Source organism: Callospermophilus lateralis, chromosome 8 (assembly GCF_048772815.1).
Source record: "Callospermophilus lateralis isolate mCalLat2 chromosome 8, mCalLat2.hap1, whole genome shotgun sequence".
Lineage (NCBI taxonomy): Eukaryota > Metazoa > Chordata > Mammalia > Rodentia > Sciuridae > Callospermophilus > Callospermophilus lateralis.
The window spans coordinates 132427103-132448947 of NC_135312.1; the positions used below are offsets into that span (position 1 = coordinate 132427103).

General features: G+C 36.4%; 1 protein-coding gene across 2 annotated transcripts; it reads right to left on the bottom strand.

Annotated features, from left to right (window-relative positions):
• Positions 1-21: 21 nt before the first annotated feature.
• On the bottom strand, positions 22-19892 carry C8H4orf33 (chromosome 8 C4orf33 homolog). 2 transcript variants are annotated; one of them, XM_076864570.1, is made up of 7 exons: positions 19856-19892; positions 15001-15188; positions 10389-10449; positions 7701-7752; positions 7392-7591; positions 4165-4319; positions 22-208 (listed from the first exon to the last, which is right to left on the bottom strand). In XM_076864570.1, exons 2-6 carry the CDS (start codon positions 15179-15181, stop codon positions 4199-4201), a joined length of 615 nt encoding a protein of 204 aa, XP_076720685.1. In that variant the 5' UTR covers positions 15182-15188; positions 19856-19892; the 3' UTR covers positions 22-208; positions 4165-4198. The 2 variants fall into 2 exon arrangements, with proteins under 2 accessions (XP_076720685.1, XP_076720686.1); XM_076864571.1 differs by lacking the exon at positions 22-208 and adding an exon at positions 1136-2306.
• Positions 19893-21845: the final 1953 nt, after the last annotated feature.

Here is a 21845-nt window from a genome sequence, read left to right on the forward strand (position 1 = left end):
AAAAAGGCATATTTCTCTCTGGACTGTGACTTATACTTTATTAGAGTTGGGGAAAAGCACAAGAAAGCACCTGAATAAATACACACTGTGTAATCTATTCAGGTGGTGACAAGAGAGACTGCTTCTGCTGCCGAGAACAATTCAGAATAGTGCAAGGAAATGCGTTTGTGCATATTTTAAACAAAGGAATGATTATTCTTTCATGGTCCTGAAATTGAAAAACAAATTTGAAACAGCTATTACTAACACCCATTTTCAAATATCGAGTTTCTATAGTACATTATTTGTTTCTGACTAATGGACAAACTTTCCAAAATTCTGTGGTTGAATGTAGTGTTCCTTACAAAAGAAAATATTTATATATATTTTTTTCACTTGCTTGGTATTGGAAAAAGAAAAATATTTCTTATCCAGATGTTTTAAAGACATCTTAGATAAAAGAAATAGGTGAATAGCTTTAGAAAGCTCACAAACCATAATATTCAAATTCAATACTTTGTATGGGTATGACTATCTGTATCTGTGCTTTATTTTTCCAAATATATAAGTAGTTATGCTTAATATCTGAAGCTATGATTCAAAATGATGGATTCACTTCTAAAATCAGGATACTCTGTCTTATTTTTTTCATTTCAATAGCTTTACATTCATTATAAAATGAGTTCCAGTGATTTATAAATTAATCAACTGACATTATTTTAAATAGACCTTTTCTATCCAAAACTGGCAGACAGTTACCATATCAAACACCTTAGTTGCTATTGTCGATTTTAAAATCATTTTCTGAATTCATCTAAGATGCCTAACACTGCCACCAGGATAGGTGGTCACAAAGACACTTAAAATTCCTTTTGGAAAAGTCAGCATTTATGTCACACCAGTTCTCTTTGCAGATAGAGAACATATTTAATAAATGAAAAGAAGGAATTGCTGAACCATATTTAACTAGCACCAGTAACTGTTCAATGGATGAATATAAACTCAAATAAACTTAACCTTAACTATTTAATTTCCAGCTTATTTTATTTTATCAAGGCATATTTTAAATAAACATCACAAATTTAAATATACATCTAAAAAAATGCTGACAAATTTATGCAGCCATATGCTGACAAAATTATGTAAAACACTGCAATCATACCACATCATTCCCTTGTACTCCTCTTCCAGGCAAACTGGATCCCCTGCCCTCACCCACAGGAATCACCATTCTAATATCAATCATCATATGCTAGTTTTGCCTATAATTGATCTTAACAATAAAAATTATATAGTATGTTATTCTGGGTTATTTTGTTCTATAAAACTTTTGAGCTTCATTTAGGTTGTTACATGTATCAGGACTTCTTTATTTTTATTTGTTCTGATTAGTTATACATGACAGTAGAATGCACTTTGATAAATAATACAGAGATGGAGTATAATTTCTCATGCTTCTGACTGTACATGATGTAGAATCCCACCAGTCATATGTTTACATATGTACATAGAGTGATAATGTCTAATTCATTTTACTGTTCTTCCTATCCCCACATCCACTCCCCTCCCTTCACTTCCCTCTGCCTAGTTCAAAGTACCTCTATTCTTCATCCCTACCTATTGTAAATTAGCATCTGCATATCAGAGAAAACATTTGGCCTTTGGTTTTTGGAATTGGCTTATTTCCGCTTAGCATGATATCCTCCAGCTCCATCCATTTACCTGCAAAGACCTCTACAATGAAAACTACAGAACACTAAAGAAAGAAATTAAATAAGACCTGAGAAGATGGAAATACCTACCATGCCCCTGGATAGGCAGAATTAATATTGTCAAAATGGCCATACTACCAAAAGCATTATACAGATTCAATGCAATTCCTATTAAAATCCTAATGACATTCTTCATAGAATCAGAAAAAAGCAATCATGAAATTCATTTTCAAAAATAAGAGACCCAGAATAGCCAAAGTAATCCTTAGCAAGAAGAGTGAAGCAGGAGGAATCACAACAATAGACCTTAAACTACACAACAGAGTTATAGTAACAAAAACGGCATGGTATTGCCACCAAAACTGACACATAGGCCAATGGTACAAAACATTTACTGGAGAAAAGATAGCCTATTCAACAAATGGTGCTGGAAAAATTGGAAAGCCACACGTGACAGAATGAAATTAAACCCCTATCTTTCACCCTGCAGAAAACTCAACTCCAAGTGTATCAAAGACTTAGGCACTAGAACAGAGATCCTGTGCCTTACAGAAGAAAAAGCAGGCCCAATTCTTCACCATGTCAGCTTAGGATCTGACTTCCTTCACAAGACTCCTAAAGTGCAAGAAGTAAAATCAAGAGTCAATAAACGGAATGGCCTCAAACTAAAAAGCTGCTTCTCTATAAAGGAAATAATTGAAATATAAAGAGAAAGCCTACAGAATGGGAGGAAATATTTGCCACATGCACCTCAGACAGGGCAGTAATCTCCAGGATATATAATGAACTAAAAAAATATAACCCTAAAAAAAAAAAACCCAATAACTCAATCAATAAATGGGCTAAGGAACTGAACAGAAACTTCAAAGAAGAAGAAATACAATTGATCAACAAGTACATGAAAAAATGTTCAACATCTTTAGCAATTAGAGAAATGCAAATTAAAACTACTCCACGATTTCATCTCACCCTAGTCAGAATGGCAATTATCAAGAACACAATAGTAAATGTTGGCAAGGATGTAGGGGAAAAGGTACACTCATACATTGCCTGTAGGAATGCAAACTGGTACAACCATTATGGACTCTCCATACAACCAGTATGAAGATTCCTCAGAAAACTTGGAATGGAGCCACCATTTGACCCAGCTATCCCACTCCTGTATATAAATACCTAAAGGACTTTTAAAATCAGCAAACTACAGTGATGCAGCCACATCAATGTTTATAGCGGCTCAACTCACAATAACTAAACTATGGAATCAACCTAGGTGCCCTTCAACAGATAAATGGATAAAGAAAATTCTTTTTTATTTTTAATGACTCATTGAAGGCTTGGTCGCCAACTGTGACACCATTGGGAGGTGACAGAACTTTTAGGAGGTGGAGCCTAGTGGAAGGAAGTTAGATCATTGTGGACATGCCCTTAAAGAGGATACTGGGACCCTGGCTCCTTCTTTTCTCTTTACTTCCTGGATGCCATGGGCAAACATGCTTCTTGTCTCAGTTTTGTAAAAAAAGTAGACTCTAAGTAGAGTATACTCTATTTCTGTTGGTAAAGAAGAGGAGACAGTACACTGTTGGGTAGGTAACCAGGGGTCTCCATGAGTAACAAAGCTTCATTTTTGGAAAGCTGCTGGTCTTTGAGTTAAGAATGCTGAGAAGGACTAAGTTTGGTGAAGACGCTCACAGATAATTTACTAGAAGCCTTTGAACTGTGAAACATTACAACACAAAATTTTAAGATTCTGTAATAGAATTATTTGCCACTTTGAAAATAAAATAAATACATTTTAACATCTTGTTTAATGGTACTAAAAAATATCAATATAAATCTGTTAATTCTGTAAGTAATTTTTATAATTATGATGTAACTCTATCTTATCCTTAAAAGATTTAAATAAACCCTTTATATGCAAAAAGTCATTTATTTGTAAATGAAAGTAGAGTTCACTGCCTGAATATAAGACTACTTCATTTCTTTCTGAACAGTCATAAACAGTCTCAAGTCAGAAAAAAACAGCTGTTTAATAACTCGTGTATCTTAGTGACATCTTAACAGATGCAGACTTCTTGTTCAACTGAACCAGGACAATGTTTTCTACTAACTTCAAGAATGGATAGTAGATTCATAGAAAAAAATACTCTATATTACTTGGAGCTTAAAAATTTGCAGTTAAGATTTCTTAGTCTTAGGCTGGCTAAAATATAAAGAAATGGGGAGAGAAATAATGATTTTGGTTGACAGAATAGGGATTTGGGGGTGATGGTGATACAGGGCAGAAGGTAGAATGACTGGACTAAATGACTCTGAGAAACATTGTAACTAAAGATAAAATCATCTATAAACTCTCTATTTTGTTAATCATACACAATCTTCCACAGAGATACTACATTTATGGTGACCACTATGAAAATATTTTTTGTTGAAAAGCGTCCATGGTGTCTGAAAGAGTCTGTACTTATTGGTTTACCTTAAAAGGTATAGAAGAACAATGACTGATATAATTATTGATTGTACGCCTGTACGTCAGGTTTCTCTATTAGCCACAGGTCTGATTCTGGTTGTCTCCATTCTTTTCCAAACAGTGTGTTAAAAGTGAAAGGCTTGAAATATTCTAGACGATGGCTAAAAGCAAAGAAAAGGTGGGAGTTGAAATGAATTATGCATTTGTGAAAAAGTAGTCCTGAAAAGCTATTTATTTTGTCACATCTGTGATAGGACAACATTCTATTTTAAGAAATACCCAAGGTAATATATGTTCTATATGTACAATTTTCTCATTCTAGCTACCAAACATTCAGCTCTCAATACATTCACCTATTTTTCAAAGCACTCTCCTTTCAATTCTACAGGTATCTCCCTCAGAATCAAAGGGAGAAATAAAAATCAGCCCTCAAAATCTAACTCATTTCATCTAGCTTTAAACGAATCATAAAATACTCCTGTATATGTTCTGAAATGCAGACTTTGATATAATTTATATCAGTCATATAAGCAATAAAAAGTTTCAACTCGATGTTGAAGGACAGATTAATTCCCTTCTTTGCCAAAGCTAATGAGGCCAATGTGTGAGAGTGCTCATCGTTCTCTTTTCTTTCCAGAAGAACCAAACATAGGGAGGTATTTGCTGGTGAAGAGCCAGAGTGATGTGCCACCTTGGTATGTAGACCCAGAGTCAGCTGCACCTGGATTTCCATCCCTTTATGCCCACCTGGCCAGGATGGACCAGTTTAGAATAAAATTAATGATCCCAGAGTAAGAAGTTAAAGAAACAACAGTGAAGGATGAGAGAAAAGGAGAAAGAGACTAGGTAGGAATGATCAGGACTGGGAAAAAAGCAAAGGTAAGTGGCAAAATTGAGCCAGGTAGAAAAATCTATAAAAGATGAAGGCAATCCTAGAGCTTAAACATGGACGTGCACCTGAGACACTTCCAGATCCGGGGGCCTAAACATGGGTGTCTGAGGAACTTCCGGATCCAGGGGCCTAAACATGGACACCTGAGGAACTTCCGGTCCTAGAGCCTAAACATGGCCGCGCACCTTTGGAACTTCCAGATCCGGGGGGCCTAAACATGGACATGCGCCTGAGGAACTTCCGGATGCTACAGCCTAAACATGGAGGACCGAGGAACTTCTGGATCTGAGAGCCCAAAGATGGACATGCACCTGAGGAACTTCCGGATCTGGGGGCCTAAACATGGATGTCTGAGGGGAAACTTCCAGATCCGGGTGCCCAAACATGGACGCCCGAGGAACTTCCGGTCTTAGAGCCTAAACATGGACGTGCACATGAGGCACTTCCGGATCCAGGGGCCTAAACATGGATGTCTGTGGCACTTCCGGATCCAGGGGCCTAAACATGGATGTGCGCCTGAGGCAATTCCGGATCCGGGTGCCTAAAAATGGACGTGCACTTTTGGAACTTCTGGATTCAGGGGCCTAAACATGGATGTGTGCCAGAGGCACTTCTGGATCTGAGGGCCTAAACATGGACACCTGAGGAACTTCCAGATTCGAGGGCCTAAACATGGACGTGTCTCTGGAACTTCTGGGGCCTTGTGCCTATAAAGAGCAGGGCGTGACTCTCAGAAGGGACGTGGTCCATGAAGAGAAGCAGAGCATGGGGCCTGTTGGGCGGCAGACTGAGCTGTTGTACCCTGAACTTGATGATGGTGGCCTCACTTCCCGGCCTTCCCTTGGGTGTCACTTCCTCCCCTTCAGGGTGGTGCCGGGGAGGAAGTGAGACCAGGCGCAGGGGCCAGGCCCTGAGGAGGGACACCGTCATTCTCCTCGCTTAGCCAGGTTCCCGGCCTGGCTGGGGACAAGGACGTCTTGTGACACTGGCTGCCTCCTGCATCCCTGCCCCAGGACCTCAGGGACCACAGGCGGGGACAGTTGTTGATTCTGCCCTGGCTGCTGACCCTCAGCCCTGGCGTCTGCCCAGGGAGAGCTCTGTCTCCCAGAGGGTCAGGGGGCCCCTGTGACCTGCTGCTCCTTATCCACCATCATCCTGGACGAGCACAGGTCAGGACACCAGACACTACTGAGAGTGACATCTCCTAGATGGGTGGCTGGGTACTTTGCCTCTGTTCCCAGGCCTCGGACACCGGATGATCCCCCCAGAGACAGAAAATAACCCCACACTGCCCAAGACTTATTTTTAAGCTTTGGATTCTGAAATTTTCCTGCTGCCACCTTCTTTGTGAAGCCAGTTTTTCAACAGAGACAATATTCGGGAGGGGGGGGCGGACAACAACATGGAGTGAATCAAACCAAGCTGACACATCTGGTCCTCCATGAGAAATCTGGATTGGAGGGAGAACAGCCATTCTCAACTGGTGAAACAGTGAAGTTCCCTTGTCTTTATTTTGTGTAAGAAAAATAAATAATCTGATGTTAAACTCATCAAATTATTTTTGATGAGTTCTTGGCTCATAGGAAAACTGGTTCTGTTTTATGGAATGAAGTGTTACCTGATTTTAAAATTAAAAATGAAGCCAATTAGGATTGTTAAACTAAAAAAAAAAAAAGATGAAGGCAAGGTAGAGTGAATCAGGAGCATGCCAGCAGGAAGGTGATGAATAGGGAGAGGAAGGACAGTGTTGTACATCCCAAGGGCATATCAGTCTACCCTGGTATCATGCTCACTGGGATGTCTCTGATCAGCTCTTCCCCGCAGACTCTCTTGACCACACTGTGCACACTCAGAGGCAACAGAGAGCAGAAATCAGTTTCCCCCAAGGACAGTATCTGGCCATCCTCCCCAAAGGGGGTAGTCCTTGCAGCCATCCAGGATGAACTACAGAGATAAGTGAAGTACAGATTCTTTTGCAGAAGAAAAAGGATTCACTAGTCCTTTGTTCACACGAGGAACCCTAATTCCTCTGGCCCTGTAGCTTTAAAAGGGCTCATAAATGAATTTGAAGCCATATTTCTAATGCAGTTGATGCAACACTTGCTAAACAAAATTTTTCTCATAGTGCTAGAGAAAACTAAGGGCTTCACTTACAGCAGAGAGACTATCAGCCCAAAGGCAACCTGTAATGCACTGCTGAGGACCATCAGGGAATTCATGACCCACTAGGAGCTGGTATACATCATCTTTGTTGACCAAAAAGTGTTACTAATGCTCTACCAAGAATTAATTCTCCAAAATCTCTATAGTTGTAACATGTCTACACTGATGGTCTACTTACAAGTCAGGTTTCTGTCCTTGCTGCAGTTCATGCTGAGGTATGGGATAAAGGGCTTCATAACTTCTTTTTTCTTTTGATCCATGAATTGCAAATGCATTAAATTTTGTCACATTTGGTGGAAAATAGCTCCAAGGAAGATAAGCTCTGCCTTCCCATTTTGTCTCACCTCTGGACACTTTGAAAGATAAAGTAAGTTCTTGCTATGGAAATAACATGTGATACACAAAAGTTAAATTCAGACTTGTACCTTAAACACACACATACTGCTTGTACACTTAAAGATTGTGTTTCATAATTTTATTAACTTACTTTCCACACATTTCTTCTTCCAGAGAGTAGAAGCACTAAATGCTGTCCATGGCTGTCAAAATTAAGGTTCCTCATAAGTGTTTGAAAGAAACAAATTTTATTTTTTAATTCTTTTAATGAAAAAGTTTTATTGGTAATGATATCCAAGATGAGGGGACCAAACACAGAATATGCAGAAAAAGAAAGCCTTTACATCACATGAAATGAATATTCTTTTCCTAATCATCTTTCATTTCTGGAATATGTGTGCTTATAAATAAATTTGTAAATAAATAAAAGAAGCAATACAAATATTAGATCATTACAGGGAGAGCCAGTATGTTCAGCTACTTAGAAATGACATCTTTGAGTTTCCATTTCCAGACAACTTCTGTGAAATGCAGTTTCACATTCTAAGATGGCTTTTTATATATTTTAATAAGAAATAATATAAAATATTTCATTTGATTTGATGACACAAAATATGAAAAAGAAGTAAAAGGATATCACATTTTGTGGGGTTTATAATAAGATAAGTTTCAAAACTGAAGTGCTCTAAGGGGAACTGGGACCAATTTCCAAGTCTGAATGTAACAACTTTACTAAAGGTTATTTCTGCAAAAAAAACTACTTTGATGCTCATTAGGAAGATAGAAAATGCAAATCACAGACCAACTAAAACTAGCCAGCCCACTAAAGATTTTAATCTGTCTCATTTTTCTCATACAACCACACTTGACCTATGTGCCCTGTGCTTCTTCCAGCATCTACCTGTAGTTCAGACAGCAATGTCACTTTCAAAGAAAACCAAATATATCCTCAAAAGAAAACTCTAATGAGAATGCATAATGGGGATTAGCAGGTCAGTAAGAATCAAAAGATTTCACATATTTACATGGAGCAAATTAATTGTTTCTGGAGACTATCGAACATTTCCACACAAATTGTCTTTTGTGATACTGTGAGGGAAGAGCTTCTTCAGTTAAGTATCCTCCCCACCTTTTTTTGGTATTAAGGATTAAACTTAGGCACTTTACCACTGAGCCAGTCCCTAGCCCTTTTTATTGTTTGAGTCAGGGTCTCACTAAGTTGTTTAGGGCTTTGCTAATTTGCTGAGGCTGGCTTTGAACTCAGGATCCTCCTGCCTCAGTCTCTGGAGTCACTGGGATTACTGTTGTGCACCACAATGCCTGGCTTCAGTTAAGTATTCTACCAGAATACTTAAATTTAAATATTTAAAATTCTCTGATTATTTTTGTTGTTTTTATGCAGCCTAAGGAATGAGGAGTAAAATTTCTTACAAATTAAAACAATGATACTCTTCATGTTATTTTCTTAGAAGTTAATGAACCATTATAGGAATTGGTTGCCTGAGGCAAAACCAGGACTCTTGATTAACTTTCCTGTTGGATATAAAACCAAACTATTCTAAGGATTTTAATTTTTAAAATTTATTAATTTTATAGGCAATGTCCATTGTGTTGTTTCTTAACAACAAAAAAAATCTGATTAGACTACAGTGTTATATCATCATTTTATCAAAATAAACTAATATTATCATCTAATAAAATTAAAACTAAGGATTGAACTTGAGAGTTCTGGAAGCTCCAATTTCTTTACTTTATAGACAAATGATAAGTGCCTTAGCTTTTCCATGTACAGAGTGAGAACAATCACACAGTAGTTGAAATTACCTTACCGTCCATGACAGTTTACAAGAATTCAACATATTTTTCAATAAAGATTTTGTCGTGTTAATAAAGAGATGACACACAGAGACATATAAGTGTACTTCTTTTAAAAAAAATTTTCCACACTAGAGTTAGTAAAAAATCAAGAGGAGGGAAAATTTAAAAAGATATCTAAAACCTCATTTAGAAGAATTGTTTGCAGCTCTCTGAACAGTCCACTAAGGAATAAAAACTACTGGATATTGATACTGGGAGGCTTCTAAATGGCATTTGAAATTAATAATAGCAATACATAGGACTATTTTGTTCATTAAATACTTTACTAATTTAAAATCTACTATAATTTAGATGGCACGTGAACATACTTTACTTTTTCACATCTATAAGAATAAAAAAAAATACAGTTTGTCAACAAGGTAAAGAAGTTTCCCAAGGAAATAAACTTCAACAAAGACACTCCAAAGTTAATATTTTCTGTGAGTCTAGGAAAATCTATGTCACTGAATAAAAAATTGTCATAGTACATACTAGAAAAAAGAATGATGAATACATAAATATACAATTATACAATATATGAAATTAAAATTTAATATATTTATTTTAAAGTCCCCTAAAAGAAACATTTTTGTGAGTTACATTCATTATATCTACATGCCCCCCTTTATTTAGAGTGTTTGACATATAATAAAACAAATGTATACAGTAAACTATGAGGGAATAAGTTTTTTTAATAATTTTTTATTTTGCAAAAAAAATTTTCTTTAAATTGATCACAAAAATTAACAATATTGGTGAATTAAAAGTTACATTGATATAATATATTCAAACACTTTAAAATATGTATTTTAAATATATATTCTGAATATAAGCTTTGTATTTGACAATAAAAGAAATGCAAGTTAGCATTGTCTCTAATAGCTGGAATCAGTGAGCTCTACTATAACCATATGATTTATAATTTTAAAATAATGTGTTCAAATTATGTAGTAATGATTAAGAAAAAATATTTTATACTTACGGACAAAGTTCAACTTCTAAATACTGTTCAGTTACATCATTCAAGAAAAATACTTCCACGACTTTTGAAAACAGAGATAAGACATATTGAAGAAATTAATTTTGCTTCAACAATACTTTTGTATACCTTTAGAACAAAATTAATTACATTTTAAAAAATTATTATACTATCCTCAATAAGAAGAGGGGTTAAATAGACACTGCCTGCAAGAAGAAATACATAGGAAATAAATCATCATCAATTCTTTTTCATATCATATTGCCATAAATTAAAAAGATTTATTAAACCTATGTTGGTGAGGTCATAGAGAAGTCAACATTGTCAGATAGACTTCGTTGCAGTTATCTCTTTTTATGAATTTATCCTAAGGAAATAATCAGACAACTAGCAAAAGATGTTCAGTACAGCTTTATGCATCAAAGTATTACTTGAAAAATAAAAATGATGAAAATTGTTATCTCCTCTTACGTAGGATTAGCTCCTATTTTTCTAAATAAATCTCTTATCATACAGAAGAGCTGATAAATAAATCATGAAATTTATGTATGCCATGCAATGGAATACAATGGAACCATTACAATCAAAGATACAGTTAAATATTTGTTGGCATGTGTTATAGGTTAGACATTAGGTACCCCTTAAAAGCTCAAGTGTGAGACGATACAAGAGGTTCAGAGGAGAAATGATTGAGTTATGAGAGTCTTAATCCAATAAACAGATTAATTTCCTGGTGATGACCATAGGTAGGTAGTGTGTGGCTGGAGGAGGTGTGTCCCTGGGGGCATGCCTTTGGGGTATATATTTTGTATATAGTTAGGGGAGTCTCTCTGCTTTCTGATGGTCATGTGAGCTGCTTCCCTCCACCACACTCTTCCTCCAAGATGTCCTCCTTCACTTCAATCCCCAAGGAATGGAGCCAGCTTCTAAGGACTGAGACCTCTAAAACCATGATCTTTCAAATAAATTTTTCCTCCTCTACAATTGTCCTGGTCGGGTCTTTTAGACCCAGCAGTGAAAAAGCTGACTAAAACAGCATGGGAATCTATCCATGATATTTGACAGGTAAGCTGCAGAGCATCTGTCAAACGTACATGCAGTTAAAATGTGCATGAGTGCCTATGGCTAGAGGTCTGCAAAATGTGCACAAAAATGTAAAGACTCTTTATCTGTGATTGTGGAATATGGGTCAGTGATTTTTAAAAATTATTATTTTAATTTTCTGGAATTTCTTAGGTATGTTTTTTTTTTGGGGGGGGGAGGGGGATACCGGGATTGAACTCAGGGGCACTCAACCATGGAGCCACATCCCCAGCCCTATTTTTTTGTATTTTGTTTAGAGACAGGGTCTCACTGAGTTGCTTAGCCCCTCACTTTTGCTGAGGCTGGCTTTGACTTGCTCAGCCTCCCAAGCCACTGGGATCACAGGCATATGTCACAGCACCTGGCATATTTTAAAAAATTATTTACTTATGAAACTACTACATATTTCCTGTAAATAATTAAGACAATACAAACACATATGAAGTAAAAGCCAAAGTGTTTTTTACCCCTTTGGTCTTAAACCTACCAGGCTTTTTTAGTCTTTCTACAAACTATTTTACCTTTTTAGATTTTTAAAAAATAAAAATAAAATCATATTTGCCTAGAACTTGTTTTCATAAAAATCTTTCCAGCATATGAATATATTCTTTTAATGACCACATTATTTTTCTACAGAATGTTATAATTAATTCATCTAATCCTTTATCAGTAGACATTTAAATTGTTTCTAATAGTTCATGTTATTTTTACAATACAATAGCTAAGATACAATTCCATTAATAATTCTGAGAATTGAATTATCCCTCTCTAAATCTTTTACTTAAACAAATTAAAATGTCTACCGTGAGGACTGGGGATATAGTTCAGTGATTGCCTTACCATGCTACAAGCCCTGCCCTGGGTTCAATCCCCAGCACTTAAAAAAAAAAAAAAAGAAAAAGAAAAGAAAAGAAAAAATGTTTACTATGGTGGTTACTTTTATTTATCAACTAATCCATAGTACCCAGGTATTAGGTCACACATTATTCCAGATGTTCCTTGATAGTATTCTGTAAGATTAGCAATTAGATCACCAGACTTTGTATAAAAAAGATCATCCTTACAGTGTGGGTAGGTCTCATTCAACCAGCTGAAAGTCTTAATAGAAGAAAAAAGACCAACTGCTGAAAGAATTCTGCCATCAGAGAGCCTTCAAATTTGAACTACAAAATCACCTCTTCCTTGGGTCGCTAAGCCCCTGCCCTGCAGATATTAGACTTGCCAATGTCTACACCTGTGTGAGACAATTCCTTAAAGCAAACCATTGCCTTCCCCTTGCCAACAGGCGCTTTCTTATTTCTATTATCCATCATCACCTTTCAAACACTTTTGTGGCTTCTCTGTACTAATATCAGATTCTACAAGTACCTTGATTAGCTCACAATCTAGTCTGACACTGAGTTGGAAAATTTTAAAAAATTTAAAAATAGAGGAGCATATATGTTGTTATAGGAAAAAGAAAATAGACTATTAGCTGAGGTGGGGAGGATTGAGTTAGCAAAGAATTCCTAGAGATGGTGCTAGCTAAACTCCATCTTATAAACTGAGTTGGAAATGGGTGAAGAATGGTAAAAACAGCATTCTGGGGGACAGGGCCATAGACTCAAAGGCACACAATTAGGAAAAACTGGGATTTAAAGAACTATAAACAATTCAGTCTTACTTGGCAAAGTGTAGTAAAAACTGGTAATGCTACAGAAAGAATAAGGGCTGGGTCAAGGAAAACCTTGCACAGAGATTATATTAAGAAGGGTAAAATTTACCTTGAGAGGATAGGGAGCACAAAAAGGTTTTAGCTGATGGATGAGTTTAAATTTTCATTTTAGACAGATCACTCTGCTTCTGAGTGAAGGGGAAAAGGGCTAGAAAGCTATACCCTAACCAAAGATAGAAGATGAGAAAGGCCTAATCCACAGCAAGGATGATAGGGATGAAGAGGAGGCACTGAATTAGACAAACTGATAGGCCTTAGTGAATAAATCCAAGTATGGATACGAGTGAGGAATATCTTGGAAAGATCTTACAATTTTCATATTTGATGATTTGAGTTATTGTTAGTTTCATTGATTGAGATTGGGCAATTAGGGAAAGAAATAGGTCTATGAGAAAAGTAGATGAGCTAAGATTAGGATCTGTTGCGTTTGGTGCCTATAAGTATCTAAAGAGAAGTCATATTGGTGTGTTTACTATGAGAAACCTAGTATACAAATTTTGTATCAATAAAAGAAAGTAAATGCTTAAAATATGACAAACTAACACTGACAAAGGCATGCTACACAAAAGGTGAGAGAAAGATGCTAACATTAACTAGAAGATTCATTAAAACATCTCTGAAGAAATGGAATCTAAATTACACCTGGAACTATGTGCATTAGAGGCAGAGAGCGCAGAATGAGACCATATGGGAGTGAGAATATGTTTGGATGATAAGACCATTAACCTTTCAGAAGTTAAGAGCTTTTGGTTGAACATGGAGGCCCAATTCATGAGTGTACAGAAAGCTTACAGGAATGGTTTGAAATTTATCCTAGAAATATTTATAATGGCTTATGATCTGCAGAATGGCATCATTAAGCATTTCAGAAAGATTAATCCAGTAACTTGATTAGGAAGATATTATGGTTTAGATATAAGGTGTCCCCTTTTTTTTAAGGTGTCCCCTTGTGTGTTAGACAATACAAGAATTTTCAGAGGTGAAATGACTGGGTTATTATAGCCTTAATCAGTGGATTAATCCACTTTATGGATTAACTGGGTGGTAACTGTAAGCAGGTGTGGCTGAAAGAGGTGGGTCACTGCAGGCATGCCTTTTCAATTTATATTTTTCCCTGCTGAGCAGAGCTCTCTCTGCTTCCTAATTGTCATGTTCTGAGCTGTTTTCCTCCTCCACACCATTCCACCATGATGTTCAGGCCCAGAGCAATGGAGCTGGCTGTCTATGAACTGATACCTTGAAACCGGGGACCAAATCAAGTTTTCCTTCTCTATAATGTTCCTGTCAGGTCTTTTAGTCACAGTGCCAAAAAAGCTGACTAAAACCAATGAAGCACAGGATATCACAGAATAAACCTAAAATCATGTATTTTTGTGACATGTTTTTTAGCCTTAATTTGATATGTGAGATTACTTGCCATTATGAAGTAAAAATTAAATTTCATGTTGGGGTTGACATTGTTTCTACAATAAATAAAACACCCCCAAACTTCCATAAGGTTTATAAAGCTTCAATGATAATTTGAAGATAAAGGCAAAATAGTAATTTCTCGACTCCTCTCAGAATAGGAAATATGGCAGCAATCTAAAAATATGGATTTGTAATTGCCATTTTTCACTGTTCTAGTTATATAGCTGAAGTCACATAGGTAATAGAGAAAGAGTCAGAATGAGAGATGCGTAGGAAATAGCAGACACTGCACAGTCAGCCACTCAGGGCACTGCACTCCCTTGCTAGCAGCAAGATAAAATAATAGTTCTGTGAGAGGCTATTATAAAGAGATTTATGTTTGTAATAAAATACAGTACTTCCACTTACCTTCATAATCCCACAGTCCATCGAAAGGCTTTCCTGGTTCTCCAAGTGGGGCTGGAGGATCGTTGAAAAATGGGGCACTGACTTCCACCATCACCCCTCCCTCACCTGGATTCAGCCTGACAAATGCCAGCTCATGCTTCACTGGAAAACTATCCCAAGTATGTTCGATTTTAAAATCCATCTAGAGACTGTGAAGGAAGAAACATATTAAAATAAACTCTTTCATGAAATACAAAAGCTTCCTTTAGTTAGAAATGAAATGAAAATTTCATTACCAAGTAATAGGAGGGCAACTTAGTACAAGAACAGGGTCCTGGGAGCCTAAGGCCACCTGTGTTTTGGCAAGTCATGAAATCCAAGTTCTATTCTAAAACAGCTTGTAGGGAGGGTCCTAAAAGCTTTGAGACTTGTTTGATCTAGATCATGGTCTAGTTTCCTCATGAAGAATGTGATAAAATCATTTTCAAAAGTTCCAATTCAGTCCATGGCAGAACTTGTTAATATACTTAACAATAAACACTATGAATTTATATTTTCTCCTGTGTCTTTTTTCACTGTAAAGTACATAGAATTCTGAGTTACTGTATCCTCTGGAAATCAAGATCATTATAAAAAATTCAACTTAATAAAAATCATTATAAATCAGTAGATGCTGTACTATTCTTTTGGCTACAAACTTTTTCTTTGAGGTCAGGGAGGACTCCAACAATTTGAAGATTAGTAGAGCTGAATTTTGTCTTCCTTTTTTCCAGCATATATATATATTATATAATTATGCCTTTTCAATTTCTGACACTTCAATTACTAAATAACCTCTTGTTTGGTTAATCACTTCTCTACAACTGAAAAATGGGAACAGAATATACTGTCTTTTAAACTTTGAAATAGGGAACAGAATATACTGTCTTTTAAACTTTGAAATAGACTGAAACAAACAGACTTTGCATTTTAAATTATTTTTTCAAGTTTCCAATGGAAGGACATAGTATTAGATCAGAACAATTACATTTGCTGAACATCATGAGTCTGTCACTTTGTAAACATTATGCCATTTAATGTCACTACAAACTTGCAGAGGAGCTATTATTATCCTCATTACAAATGAAGAAACAGACTAGTCCAAGATCACATAACTAGCATGATTAGCAACTGGACCAATGTCAGCCATGTTTTCCCAAAGATACTTCAGGACAAAAACTTTATTTTAGAAATGGTAGATTCTCCAAGTTATTACTGGTTTCTATATCTTACCCAGAAGATAATCCTGATTTAGTATCTGATGATATTTCCAAACTGTAACTTCCCTTATCTGCAATCTCTTAACGAATCCCTTGATTCATGTTATTTTTACATCAAGGAATGAAGTTATTAAATGTGAATGAATTTAATTCAATCAATACATGTTCTACTATGTGCCAAGCAGTGGGAGGCCAAATAGCTAAGCTCTGTGTCACATAAGGATCCAAGATCTCTGTAATCCTTTCTCTAAAGTATGTAGTTCTGCTAACTTTCATCTCTGCTAACAAATTTTAATAAGCTCTAAAATTAATAGTTCTTTTATTACAATTCATAAAAAACTGATAGCACTTCAGAAGAAATGTTCAGTAATTCATATTCTTCACTACTGAAATAGGCTCAAAGAGCACTAAGACTATAAACTGACTCTGATTTATATGGAATGTAGTCTTGGTTTGTAGGGAATAAAATATCTCAAAGATAAATTTATCTTCTTTAGTTGAAACATCAGGGACTATTCTACAAAAATAAATGTATAACTCCCCATCCAAATTTTGGTTGGAATAAGTATCCTCTTGAGGCCATAGGAAGAAAAAGAAATACAACTAATCAAGATGTTAGAAGTGTGGATTAACTTTGATTCTGGCACCAAGAATGGTGACAGAGTATGCTCTTTTCCTAATTTGGAGCATGACCATCCTGACAATTCCGACAAACTATAATACAGCTCATAACTGGGAAGTTCTTATAGACTCACTCATTCTTCATACAACTACCATATCCCCCAAAGTGCTGCATATATTAAAGGGATTCCCTATCCAAATCCCAATACTCAGACAATTGTCTGTTTGTCAAAATGGAATAAAACCCAATTCACTTATATGCTCCTAAAAGTGGCCTGTCATTTCCATGTACACAGAGTGAGCAAACATACTTTGTAGGTTTCAAATTACTTTAAAACCTAATCTTAATCTGGAAGATAAGAACAAAAAAAAAAAAGCAGAGATTTTCTTTCTGTAAACAAGGAAGTGATAGCTCCAAACCTTTCTACTGGGGTGTTGTTTTGTTTTGTTTGTTTCCCTTTTCCCCTAAGGTTTCTTTGTGGATTAAAAAAAAAAAAAAAAAAAAAAAAACTATTGCAAGAAATAGTGACTAGATTTTCAACAGTACAGAGTAATGCCATGGCTGATTGTTAAGTCCAAGGGCAGAAGATAAGTTTGACTTTAATGGTAAAAAATAACTTATTTTTAGGATGACAAATTAATTTTTAAAACTTTATTATTGCTTAAGAACACTCATGTCAATCTAGGTATGACTGACAACTCCCTCAATTCCTGAGTCTTACTTAACCCCTCCTTTCAGTTTCTCTGCCCACATGCTCATTAACTCAAGAGGATTTGATAGCCACTGTCCTTCACCCCTGGCCTCGCATTCCCCTTGGGTCATTCTCTACTGGATTCTCCTTACGTCATTTGCTATTAGGGGTACACTGCTCCATTTTGAATCAGAGAACTTCTCTGCATGACTGGCTAGTTTATTGTCTCCCTGGTCACATCTAGGATACCTGCCAGTAATAGGAGCTAACCGTTTATCCATTAAGAGAATATTGTTTTGGGTTCTGCATCTGGAATTCTATGACTGTCAGGCTACGTCCAGGAGAAACCTGTTGTTAGTGGCACCTTATCCCTTTAACTCTACACATCAGTACAAGAGCTAAAATGATGATTTCTCATACCCAGAAATTCCCTTTCCTTAGTTCACTAAGCTCTTATCAAGCACTCATTTTGTTTGGATACATGCCAGGTGCTGGGGAAATATGTGGAAGAACTCTACGGGGAGTTTGGGATGATTCTCAGAGCAATCAGCCAGGTCACCACTTCCACTATCAACAGCTTCTCTCTGCAATCCAGTGAAATACAGTAGGATCCCTTCATCAAACTAAGTCTTAGATGAATTGAAGATTTAAACATAAAATATCAACCTATATAAACACAGAAATATTTAATCCCTACTAATACAACAAAAAAGAGTTTAAAAGAAGATTGTTTTAGTAGAGAAAGCCTTTTAAAATATATTCCCAAACCTAAACACTTGACTCCTTAAAAATAAAAGCAGCAGCCTCCCTACCCCACCACCAAAAATGAACTTCTCATTAACAAAAGCAAAAGAAGTCTTGAAAAAAGTATGTGTTTTATATTTCAAACAAATAGCTATTTTTTAACGCATAAAGAGCTTCTAGAAATAAATAAAACCAACAAAATCCCAACAGAAAAGTGGATTAAAGATATGAACAGCCATTTCACAGAAAGAAAACCCAAAATATTCAGTGTCACTAACAATGAAAGAAATGCAAACCAAAACAACAGTAAATTTTCACTTAGATTGGCAAGGATCAGAAACTTTGATAATATGCTGTGTTAATGAATACAGGAAAAAAACCCACATAACTGCAGTTGGAGTAAAATTGGTACAGCCTCTTGTGAAGAGCAAAAATCAATATCTATCAAAATAAAAATTCGAATATCCTTTGACTCAGCAGTTCTAGTTCTAAGAGTTGTAATACCTGGGCATAATCAAAATGACAACAGTGTAAGTATTTTGTGGTAACACTGTTTAGACTAACGAAATGTTAGAAGCATCTTTACCTTTCTGTAGAGGACAGGCAAAGAAAGTATGCTGTCATAAAATGAAATACTAGATAGTTTTCAGAATCAATGAGGCAGTTCTATATGTCCATCTAAAGAATATTGTGAGGTGAAAATAGCAGGTGTACAATTGTGCAGTTATTTAATAAAAAAGCAAGCTTATCTGCATATATGCTAGTGGTGGTTTTCAGGAAGCATATTAAGAAACCAGTGGTAGAGCTGATTGATTTTCTCGAAAGATTTATCTGCTGGAGACATGAAGTAAGGCTTACTTTCAACTTTATCACTTTTTTCTTGTTTCACCTGTTTGAATTTTATAAGTATCATTGCTATTCTAAAATAAATAATTTAAAAATATTTTTAAAGTCTAATTTAATGCCAAGTGTCTTAAACAGTATGATGATTGAACATTTCCAAAAAGCCAGAATTAATATTATCAAGGTGATTAAGGTCCTAGTCTGTAATTTTAATTTCTTAAAATGGTGTTGTTAATTTGAACTTTTGTGCTTTTAACCTTCGTTCTTCATATTATTCATTCATCAAAAGAAGTAGAAAAGATACTCTTGTCAATTATTTTCATTGCTTTACACTTAATAAGGAAAGACCCTTGAAAGGAAAAGCAGGAAAAGAGAAGCAGACAAAACTCTGGGCCGTTAAGAGTGCGGAAGAAAAAAAAAAAAAAAAATATATATATATATATATATATATATATATATATATATATATATATATATATATTTTTCAGAAGGTTTAAAAGAAAGAAGTTAGGGGAAAGGTGCTTCCTTAATAAACTATTTGCAAGGAGATTTCCAAATTCCTGTCTTCGCAGAGGTCCTCTGGTCATTCAACAATACTTATCTGTTTTCAGTTTGCACCCTCCCGCCCCGCTCACTCAAATGAGAAACGGAGAAAGGAGGGAGGCAGCCTGGAAGGGGTGGACTACGCCAGCGGGAGGCGGCGGCGGAGTAAAGCACCTCGCAGGATTTCCCAGGGAGAAGACCGAGGCCCGACGGGCGAGCGGGGAGCAGCAGAGCGGCGGCTCGCGAGCGCCCGGGCCGGAAGCCGTGCAGAGCCCGGGCCAGTTGGCTCCCGCGGCGCGGCGGCCCCGGGGGGCGTGGCCTTGTCCGCCCGCCGCGCGCACGTCCCCGGGCGGGGCTCGCAGGGCCGGCGCGGACGCCAGGCGGTGCTAGGGTAGAAACGCGGGCCGGGGCCGCGGAGGAGCGTGTGCGCACTGTTCGTCACGCCGCTGAAGTTTGAGCGGTTTTCTAAGGGAACGAAGGGTAATTCGGCTGCATAAATACTATGCAACGATTCGAAAATCGGCCTTCAGCCGTCCAGGCAGTGGTTCACGGCCTGCAGCTAAAGGCCGCCGACCCCTACGTACAGCTGCTGGTTACCTTAGGCTTCTGCACTCGTACTGCACCGTGGGAGACCACGGAGTGGTGCAGACTGCGCAATGGAACTGTACCTCCTGGGCGCAAATCCCAGCCCGGACGCTTTTTAACTGTGTGATCAGCTTGGAATCTCGTAAACGTCAAGCTTTGTGTTCTTTGCCACTTTGTAGTCATATTTTTCATAATGGCCTGCATACAGTACTAGATGTCAGTTGATTGAATGAATTCATAAGAGTGAACTCTGTCACTGATTTTCAATCTATATAATTTTCAAGGGTTTTTTTTTTTTAATGAAGAAAAGTAATATAAAACCATGACATGGTGGTTTGAGAATAAACATATATTAAGTCATTTTCTTTTCCTCCTCTCATTCATAGAGAGTTTTACATTCACAGTTACTTTCCATGCACATTCACTGAATTCTTTAACTCATGAGATTAAAAAAAAAAAAAAAAGAAAGAAAAAACCTTTATGATAAACCCTGGAAACAAATCATGAATTAGTTTGATGAAGATTGCAGGAAGAATTTGAGAGCTTTGGTGGCACCTACCTATTTGGTGGCACCTACCTTTTGGTGGCACCTACCTTGGGGAAAAGTGGATAGGGCGCTCAGGAGAAGATTTAATAAGGAGAAAGACTACATAGGATACTTTAAGGATAAATAGAATCATTACAATTTTGTTTACTAATGATGAAAGTTATTTTGAAAATACTCTTAGAATCCAAGCACTAAAGTCTTGTAACATAAAATATAAATAAAAACCAAAAACTATGGTTTGTGTTCACTTTCATCACAATCACATGAAAGTATTTCCCATTTCATTATTCAGTTTATTTGAAAACAACACATCATTTACACCCAGAAGGAACGCTGCTTTTACTCACACTTTTTTTTTTAATCTGTCAGCTTTGAGTGTAAATGTAGTTAAATCTACAAGGACTGGCTTAATATCAACTTAAATCACAATATGACAACATACAAGGTTCAAATGTAGGAGAAGTTATGAGCAAGTCTTTGGTCAGTGAAAAGTTCATGAAGAGTCACTGAACTTTAAGAAAGAGTTGGAGCTTGCACATTCAATTTTCCCTTTTAATAAGTTTTTGTGTTAACTTCATGGCCACTAAAAACCAGAACACGTTCAATTTTAACTGACTCAAACCCAATTAAATCTTTCTGTGGTTATTGCCTACACACACATATTTAACAGTCTTTAGAAGAAAGAACAATCTCATTTTCTTAATAGTCAGATGGAGTAAAACATGTAACAATCCTCAAATACCTAATTGGACATACTTGAACAAATTTTTTAAATGTCTTGATAAATTTTGCTAACATTATTTTGTTTATATGACAGTGTGAATGCAGGGGAAAAAGACTTCTTAAATTGTTAAACGGAAAACCAAATCAAGGTGCATTTATGACGCGTTGGTTCAGTGGAACTTTATTTCAATCCACAAAAATACTATCTATTAAAAGGCACTAAAACTAGAGGCTATTTCAAGTTAAGTTTTTATTACTAGTGTTATAATTTCTTCCAATGTTATGTGTTTTGTGAAAAAAAATGGTTCA

What these genes read in the sequence shown, in the direction of transcription:
- C8H4orf33 (XM_076864570.1), bottom strand. Translation starts at nt 15,181, where the DNA reads ATGGATTTTAAAATCGAACATACTTGGGATAGTTTTCCAGTGAAGCAT. An exon ending in TGGACTGTGGGATTATGAAG is followed by an intron (nt 10,450 to 15,000) that starts GTAAGTGGAAGT and finishes TGTTTTCAAAAG; the next exon opens with TCGTGGAAGTATTTTTCTTG. An exon ending in CAAGGACAGAAACCTGACTT is followed by an intron (nt 4,320 to 7,391) that starts GTAAGTAGACCA and finishes CTTTGCTTTTAG; the next exon opens with CCATCGTCTAGAATATTTCA.